The sequence below is a fragment of the Euphorbia lathyris genome, chromosome 9 (genome assembly GCF_963576675.1).
Source record: "Euphorbia lathyris chromosome 9, ddEupLath1.1, whole genome shotgun sequence".
Lineage (NCBI taxonomy): Eukaryota > Viridiplantae > Streptophyta > Magnoliopsida > Malpighiales > Euphorbiaceae > Euphorbia > Euphorbia lathyris.
In genome coordinates, this window is record NC_088918.1 from 43,535,010 (window position 1) to 43,544,296 (window position 9,287).

Below are 9,287 nucleotides of genomic sequence, written 5' to 3' on the forward strand. Positions count from 1 at the left end.
CTAGGTGCGTGAATTGCAGATGAAAGCATGTATTTGTCCTTGAAACCCAATCAAAAATTCAGTAAATGTGTGCGCCCGCCATTAATAAATTGGTTCCAATCCAAATTATTCTTCACTTAACAGTAAAAATCTATAGTTAAATATCAATTTTTTTTGCAAAAAAGAAAGTTTATAAATTCCTATTTACTGTTTCAAAAATAAAATTCTTATTTACTTTAATATATCTAAATCTCTCTCTCTAATTTTAAATTTTTTAGTTCAATTAAATAAATTAATCACATCATTAACATTTATTCAATTAATAATAAATATTAATAAATTTTTTTATTCAATTAAATATTAATTTATTATCAGTTATATTATTAATATAAAATAGAGTAACTAATTAAAAATAAATATATATTATATTATATACAAGTGAGACCCATCGGATAATGTTGATCAAGAGTTTCTGGTAGATGGCAGATGAAGTTTTAAAAAAAAATAGTTATTAAAAATGAGAGAAGTGACGTGATTTCAATTATTAAGGTTGCTCTAATATTAGAAAGTACTATAAAAAAATGACAAAATTTAATATTTACCATACACATTATATATAATTTACTTTAATTATAAATATTAATATTATCACAAAAATGTTTCAATAGAAACAATTAAATTATTTTTTACATTAAAAAAAAGGTTAAAAAAAAGTATGATAAAATGACAACATTGATTGAAATTTTTAAGTAGTCAATCAAGCATCAAGCACCACCTATTGGAATAGAGATGCTCTGTATCTTTGTATGAAAGAGTTGAATACAATTCCGGTAGTAGAAACTGTAGAGGAAAAAAAGGTAACTAGAGTTTGAAGTCAAATTATAAAATTTCAAAATTTAGGTTATACACGGTAATGAAAATTCATTAAATCTCCTAATCAAAACAGAAAGCAACAAAAATATTGCATATATAAAATAAAACGAAATTAGGAGTAAATAATGAATTTGGAATGTCTGATGAGTTGAATGAGAAGCCTGTCCACAAATTCCAGGTAACATATTATATTTTGGTATTGACATTAAAAACAATAAGAATTTAGAAGAGTATGTTGAGATAGAGTACAATCCATCCTGCCATTGAGAAAATGGCAAAAACATGTACCCAGAAGAGAACAGCTGCGGCCTCTCTCCCACAACCCCTCAGATTGGCGACGGCCCCTGAAAGGACAGATGTAGGCATTGTATGCTGAAGAAGTAGGACAAACCGGAACATCTTATCGTCAGCAGGAAGAAAGCCAAGTTTATCAGCCAATGTAACAATCCCCAGTCCTGCAGGAGGGACCAAAACTAACCGAGCAAATATAATAGCAGCTGTTGTCCGTAAACCGAGTTTAGAACTTCCAGGTCCTGCAAATCAAGCCAGCACTTGTCAATAGACGACACCACAAAACTAACAAATAAAAGATTTCTACAAGTTGAACTTACCATCAACAAGGTTGCCTCCCAATGCCAACAAAATGCATGGAATCATGGCTTCCCTGACAACCACAACAAACATACAGACAGGTAAGTAAACATTGGAACACTTAACTTGCTAATAATCTCACTACAACAACTCTCTAACATACCCAAGGATATTGCAGCTGTCTGTAAAAAAGTATAGTGGAGCATCAGTTGTAAATATGAGTTTCTTCAAGAATGGCACCGCACCCAGGAACATTGCTAGGATCTGTAACCAATTTAATTGTTTCATTAATGGATTAAACCAAACAAGAAACACTCAATTCTAGGCCACTTGTGTACGGACATGTCAAGCCTTTTGAGGCTATCTAATATTGAATCTTCAACTCAAATAACAACTTTCTCATTATGAGCATCATTAAGACACAAAAGAAATACTTTACACTCTTGATTCATGTTAACGTTTCCTAGCACTACTCAGAATTTAGAAATAGTTGAATATACTTCTGAAAAGAAAGAGAGATAGAAACTTACAGAAGCAATTATTGGAGGTTGGAGGATTTGCTTGAGCTTCAACTTTTCATATAGAAAGACTAAAAGTTTTTTGAACTGCAAGAAACAAGAGATAGATATGAAATTACTGTCTCTGTAGATGAGAAAATACAGCATAATACATAAACATTAAGGGGACAAACTACCAACAAAGTAAAAAATAATGAAACTCCCATTTATTTTAATTTAGTACAAAATCACCAGTTACCATAGCTTTCGCAGCATTGAAATTTTAAGGTTATAACTTAAAAGTATTCTGTATTTATTTGAGGATACCACACTTAGAATCTTAGATATGTGTAGATTCATTCATTCATAAATAAATACATAATTGATTCTGACCTTTCCTTCCTTTGAAGAATTAGGGGTGTCTACATCCTCTTGGGGAAGAAGTGGAACTTGCTCTGGAACCGGAACACCATCTTTAGGAGGGGCCTTGATTGGAAGATTTCCTTCCTCAGCGATGTCAAATGTTCCTCCAGGAGGAGGTGCCAACATATTAAATACATATGTATATAGGATGATAGCTCCAACCCATTGACCAAATGAGATATAGGCAGTTCCATCTGTGCTGCATTTGTCTGAGTCACCAAAGGGATTGGATGTATCTCTACATAGTGCTGCAATCAGGACAAGTGGGACATTCCCAATGTTCCCTGCATTCAACAAACACTATTATCATCATGAATCATATAGGTAATAGATGTTGAAGTTGAGATAATCAAGTAGCTCACCTATTCCTATTTGTATAATTGTGAACTTGAAAAATGGGTATGGCGGTTGGACAATGTATGAAACAATAAATCCTATTAGTGAGCCGGAGATGGCACCAAGAACAACATTTACAGGAATGAACCACCTGCAATAGTATAAAAATGATTTTGAGCTCAAAAACTATAATGAATTAACCAAAATAGTAAAGTAGAAATTGATAGTTACCACTCCAACATTTTCTGCAGAGTAACAGCTTGACCAAGTTGGGAGAATATCAAACAAGGAAGCAAGAGTGAAAACACCAAGCCATTTAATAGTCTCCTACCATTGGTAGGCAAGATGTTAACATACTTAGAAGCCATAAGAAATCCCAAAAAACACATGGTAAAAACTTTTGCAATTGGTAATACTGCAATTTTAATGGTTCCGATTAGTGACTCTCCGGCAACCTGATTGTCTGGTGAGACTAGTGCAGACAAAAACCTCTCCATGGTGTGAGACATTACTGACTTGAACCAAACCTAATTCCTCAAGCATTCACCCAACTGCATATACATAAAATTAAATTTCAACTTAATTCTACACAATATTTTGATTTTGATTGAGAAAATCCGAAATAAACAAACAAACATAGTTACATACCCAAATTCGAAGCAAACAGATCCAAAGTCGTTATTTATTTTTTCAATCAAAGGGTTTATCCTGAATTCGCTATATATAGATGGAGGAGTTGAATTGTAAACAGTTTAGGATTAGGAAAAGAAAAAACCAAATCCGAGAAAGAGTAGAAGTGGAAAAAAACCCTAAAGAGAATTATTACCTCCAGAAATCGGAATCAAATAAGAATGGAAGAGGCATACACGTGGAGATACAATGAAGTGAAAAGAAAGGAGAGAAAAACGATTTCTTTGGTTGTTATTCTCTCTTGATCTTCCTCCCTCCCACTAAAAATAAAAATAAAAAGAGTACGTTTTTTAGTTACTAGTAGTAGTTTGTAACTTAAATGGAATTGGGTTTAGATCGAATAAAACGGGAATGAAGTAGTAGTCTTTGTTTGAAAGTCAGGTATAGTATAGGGCAGGAAGGACAGCGCATGGGATGATGGAGGGGTAAGACTTTGAGGTTCTGTTTTCTTCTTTTTTATAGCAAAACAAAAATAATAGAAGAAACAAACAAGTCTTTTTTTTTTTTTTTTTTTTTTTTTTTTTTTTAAAGTATCCAATTTTCTGATTATGACCTACACTGGAATACCAAGATTTATGTTATGTTATGTGCCCTCCTTCTTTTACATAGAATATATTCTCCACTAAATAAATCATTCTTATCTATTCACATTTTTATAAATATATTCTCCTCTCTAAAACTATAACAATTTATTTTTTTTTTTTCTGACGGAAAGAATTCCATAGATCAAAAGTTCGAATCCAGAACAATAGTTTTCTGCAGCCAATCCGGAGCAGAAAAAGCAATAAAAGTACTAGTATTGGACAAGGCATAACGTGCTACGACATGAGCCCCCATGTTTGCTTGTCTCAACACATGAGACACTTTAACATCGTGCATGCTACTCAAGAGGACATGACAATCATGTATAATTGATCCATATTCTGATAGATCAGACTTGACAGAACACATATTTATATCTAATTTATATATTATAAACCATACAAAACACACATATATACATCTCCCAAGCTCGACTTATGCCCCCCCCATAAGCCTTCGGTTTTGTCACACAATCCCAACAAATCAAATGAATCTTTTTCTCCCAATCTAAATTCCTTAAAGGAAACCTCGATTCAAGGAGTTAATTTTTTTTACAAATGCTCTGGAATCGCTGAAGTTTGCATGGTAAATAATATCATTTGGATCTCAAAGGCCTATGGCCTACTTTTGGACCGGCTCATTCAGGGTCCCCAAAAGGTATTCAGAAGAGGATCAAAGTTTCGGACCTCAGATACACGCTAAAGCTATTTGGAGAGGGAATGTAGATTTTGGACCAATACGGCGATGACACATGTATCTAGGCTGAAGCCCAAATCATTATAAATAGGAGCTTAATTCAAAGAGAAAGGTATTCAATTCTGTACACTCAAACTCATTGTCTATTCTTCAAACTTGGTATTCCCGTACTAACTTAGGCATCGGAGAGGGTTCGCCGGTCTCCGGCCCCTTGTTTAACTGTGTTTTGTTTTACAGGTCTTGAGGCGCTATATTCTGGTATTTCGGTATCATTTGGTGCGGTGAAGGTGGATCATAATTCGTTTCAGGATGGTTTACGTTCAATCTTCTGTAATTCATCCAGCAATGGAGTCTGTACTTCAGCAAGTGAATCCTCTAGTTGTTCAGCCTGTAATTCCTTCATCTCATCTAGTCAGTTAGATAATGGAAGATGTTCCAAGCTCTTCGGTCGTTCTTCCTCGAGGTTTATTGAATACTAGTAATCATCTGATTCAGCCTTTGTTTGTGACGTCTGCTTTAGATCAACAGATTGAAGCCTGCTTAGGATCTTTGGATCCTCAACAGAGATGTTTCATGGATGGACTCACTAAACACTCATATACAATATGGGCTCAGTTCAGGAGTCGACGAACATTTTGATAGCTGAGCATGCTTCACAGATGGAAGCAATGCAGTTGGAATTACTAGAAGCAAGAAGGGCAGACAAGCATGAAGGAGATGGAAGCTCTGTTGCATGCACTACGGGACATCATAAAATAAAGACATGTCCGAGGAAGAGGGAGCCTTCAGTGGAGTATCAGTCTGAAGGAAGAAGGGGCAGATCTAGGGAAAAACCGGTTAGTCCTTATCACCGAAGGTACCAAAACTCTCCTTCACCATTAAAATTGACAAATGAAGAAAGAAGTTCGAGGTCTCCAAAGAGGCGGAGGTATTCTCGGAGAGATTCTCCTAAAGGTGGAAGGAAGCAAGGCAATCCTCGAAGGAGGTACTCTAAAGAGTCTAAATCTCCTTATTACCGAAAGCCTGCCGTGCCGAAGCAAGCTTCGAGAGAACTTTCATTAAAGGAAGAAATGTTAAACTTGATAAGGGGGGAGCTGAAGCAGACAATGAAGGATGAAGGGTTACATGCAAAAGGAGTTGTAGCAATTGAGACTGAAACTCCTTTGAGTGCAGACATCATGGGCCAACCGATGCCCATGGGTTCAAGTATCCGGTTTTGAAAGACTATAATGGAATGATCGATCCTACTTTGCACGTGAAAAACTTCCAAAGAGCTCTTCAGGCTACTACGACTACAGATGTTGTAATGTGCAGGCTCTTTTCCACAACTCTTCACGATTCAACGGCTTACTAGTATGATCAATTATTAATAGGTTCTATCCGTTCATTCAAACAAATGTCACAAGAATTTTGTGATCATTCATTACATCCATTCCTGAGAGCAAAACCATACAAGATTTGAACTACTTAGTTCAGGAGCCGAATGAATCGTTGAAGGAATAGGTGGAAAGGTTCCAAAAGGTGGCAATCCAGATTAAGAGTCTCAATGTGGATGGAGCAGTTGAGGCAATGGCATGGAATTTTCTAGCAAAGATTTGTCAAAAGAGTTAACCACTAGAAGACCTCATACATTTCCCGATCGCATGAGAAGAGCTAGAGATTTTGTTAAGTTGGATGGTCATCGTTTGAATCCTTTGTTGAAAGACAGGTTGAGTTCGGTCCATCAGCTGAAGGAGGGAAGAGGTGACAAAGGCAGTGAAGAAAATAAAAAGGCTAAAGAGCATGCTGAACGTAATTATATTCCCTTAAATTCCTCTAGAAAGGAGGTCCTGTATTGGGTGGAGAGCAACAGAAAACACATTCAGTATCCTCCTAAGCTCAAGTCATCTGGAAGAAGACACAACAGTTTGCGTTGTGAATTTCACAAAAGTGAGGGGCATGATACTAAAGATTGTAGACAGTTGGCTGCTGAGTTGAACAAAATGGCGGAAGAAGGAAAACTGGATAGATTTTTCAAGAATGCTATCAAAACTAGAGAGCCGAAGGAGAAGCAGCAAAATGATCGTGCTCCAAGGGGAGTGATAAATGTGATTGCTGGAGGAACTGGTGTTGATCATTCGGCAAAGCGACAGAGGTTAGAAAAAGGGAACGAGAAGATTTCTAGCTCAAGAGCAGATTTTTCTTTTGGAATTTTTAATCGACAGACACATAACGATGCCTTGGTGATTGAAGCTAATATGGAGGAATTTAAGGTACGAATAGTCTTTATTGATACTAGAAGCTTTGTGAATATTATAGCAAGAAAGGCGTATGAAGCTTTGAATCTTGAGCATGATCGGTTTATTCCTACAATGTCACCATCAGTAGGAATTTGTGGTCATTCTCTGCCTTTGCTAGGAAGTGTGTATTTGCAAATTTCCATTGGTGATGGACCAGTTAAATTGGAATCAAGAGCAGAGTTTTTGGTCATAGATTCGATGCTACCTTATAACATCATCATAGGGCAGCCTCTCGTGGCCGAATCCGAAGGTGCTTTGTCAATTAATCATTTGGCATTGCAGATCCCAACGAAGGAAGGAATGGCAATAGCTCAGGGAAGCCAGGTCATTACACAAGAAACCTATTTGGCTTCATTAAAAATGAAACCAACACATGATCCTGTGGTAGAAGAGCGAGAGCGAGCAAAGACTGTAGATGATTTGGAAACTGTGTGGCTGGCCGAAGGCAAGTCGGTCAAAAGGGCGTCGGACATCTCTAAGCAACCGAAGGCGGATATTGTCGACACTTTGAAAGCAAATGTTAATGCTTTAGCTTGGTGTCCTGCGTATATTACAGGTGTATCACCAGATCTAATGATGCACTCATTAAACATCCAGAAGGGGGCTAAGTCGATCAAGCAGAAATTGAGAAATCATAGCTTAGAAAAACAGCAAGTGATTAAGGCCGAAGTGAAAAATCTGTTAGATTGTAAGCATATTAAGAAAGTGGTTTATGCGGAATGGATCGCTAATGTTGTGTTAGTGAAAAAGGGGAATGGAAAGTGCAGGATGTGTGTCGATTTTACTGATTTGAATAAGGCATGTCCGAAGGATTCATATCATCTTCCTTGCATTGATATTTTAATTGATTCAACCGCTGGATATGAAATCTATTCACTTCTGGACGCTGCAGCCGGATACCATCAGATTCTTATGAATCGCAAGGATCTTGAGAATGTTTGTTTCCGAACTGATGAGGGGACTTATGGTTATATGTGATGCCCTTCGGATTAAAGAATGCAGGAGCGACTTACCAAAGACTGATAAATAAAATATTTGGGGATGTTATTGGTGACAAGGTGGAGGTATACGTTGATGATATGATTGTTAAAAGCAGATCGATTGAGGAGCATGGTGCGGATTTAGCTATGGTTTTTTACTATGTTACAAGAGCACAACCTGAAGCTGAATCCTAAAAAATGCACCTTCGGGGTTTCGTCTGGGAAATTCTTGGGATTTGTGATCTCGCAAAGGGGAATTGAAGCAAATCCAGACAAAATCCAGATAAACGCTTTAGGGTGATTTATTTCTTGCTCTACTAGAAGGTGTATGTCGTTTTACAAAAGCTTAAAAGGAATAAAGAATTTTAGTTGGACTTCTGAATGTCAAGCATCATTTGACAAACTGAAGGAGTTTTTAGCAACACCACCACTTTTAAGTAGACCTTTGTCGGATGAAACATTATATTAATATATTAGTGTTTCAGAGGAATCGGTGGGTACGATCTTGGTTCGGGAGGAACGATCGGAGTAGTTTCCAATTTATTAAGTGAGCAGAGTTTTGAGGTCAGCTGAGATTCGGTATCCAAAGTTAGAAAATTTGGCATTTGGGGTAGTGTTTACGGTTCAGAAGCTCAGGCATTATTTTCAAAGCCATTCAATAGTGGTACGAATGGATATGCCACTTCAGAAAGTCTTACAAAGACCTGAGGCTTCGGGAAAAATTTCTGAGTGGGCTTTAAAACTCACTGAGTTTGACATCAGGTATGAGCCACGAAAGGCATTCAATGCTCAAGCTTTGGCATATTTCTTGATCGAAATACTGGAGGACAAGAATTTAATCTCTAGTAAGTCAAGAGTCTGGGAAATTTTTGAAGGGAGGGAAGTTACAATAAGGACGGATCCAGAATTGGTGTCTTTGTTCAAGGTCCTCAAGGAATAAAGCTTCAGTATGCATCATCGTTGGGCTTTTCAGCTTCCAATAATATGGTGGAATATGAGGTTTTGTTGCAAGGATTGCGAATTCTGAATATCATAAGCCTGATAGGGCAATTTTGAAGAGTGACTCACAATTGGTAGTTTGCCAATTAACTGAAAATTTTGAAACTTGCACCGATTCAATGAAAAAATATTTGGCGTTAGTAAATGATTTGATGTCAGAAAGTAAAGCCGAAGGTCGAAGCTTGGAAGTTCAAAGAATTCCAAGGGAGGAGAATGTTGAGACAGATTATTTGGCAAAGTTAGCTTCGACTCCGGATGGGTCAAAGAATTATGCTTGTAGAATTGAACAAATTCCTACGTCAAGCATTGATCAGATTGAGGTGATGGCTATCAATGAATCTTCTGAATGGTATTATCTTATT

The 9,287-nt window shown here is 36.7% G+C and overlaps 1 protein-coding gene across 3 annotated transcripts; it reads right to left on the reverse strand.

The window, feature by feature from the left end:
* Positions 1 to 924: 924 nt before the first annotated feature.
* On the reverse strand, positions 925 to 3,821 carry LOC136206794 (protein PIN-LIKES 6). Of its 3 annotated transcripts, XM_065997969.1 has the most exons (9): positions 3,526 to 3,821; positions 3,348 to 3,416; positions 2,931 to 3,250; positions 2,726 to 2,850; positions 2,334 to 2,647; positions 1,974 to 2,048; positions 1,607 to 1,707; positions 1,464 to 1,516; positions 925 to 1,385 (listed from the first exon to the last, which is right to left on the reverse strand). In XM_065997969.1, exons 3-9 carry the CDS (start codon positions 3,206 to 3,208, stop codon positions 1,075 to 1,077), a joined length of 1,257 nt encoding a protein of 418 aa, XP_065854041.1. In that variant the 5' UTR covers positions 3,209 to 3,250; positions 3,348 to 3,416; positions 3,526 to 3,821; the 3' UTR covers positions 925 to 1,074. The 3 variants fall into 3 exon arrangements, with proteins under 3 accessions (XP_065854041.1, XP_065854042.1, XP_065854040.1); XM_065997970.1 differs by lacking the exon at positions 3,348 to 3,416; XM_065997968.1 differs by having other exon boundaries at positions 3,348 to 3,821.
* Between the last annotated feature and the right edge of the window lie 5,466 nt (positions 3,822 to 9,287).

What these genes read in the sequence shown, in the direction of transcription:
- LOC136206794 (XM_065997970.1), bottom strand. Translation starts at nt 3,208, where the DNA reads ATGTCTCACACCATGGAGAGGTTTTTGTCTGCACTAGTCTCACCAGAC. An exon ending in AATTATACAAATAGGAATAG is followed by an intron (nt 2,648 to 2,725) that starts GTGAGCTACTTG and finishes TGTTGAATGCAG; the next exon opens with GGAACATTGGGAATGTCCCA. An exon ending in AACCTCCAATAATTGCTTCT is followed by an intron (nt 1,708 to 1,973) that starts GTAAGTTTCTAT and finishes AATTGGTTACAG; the next exon opens with ATCCTAGCAATGTTCCTGGG.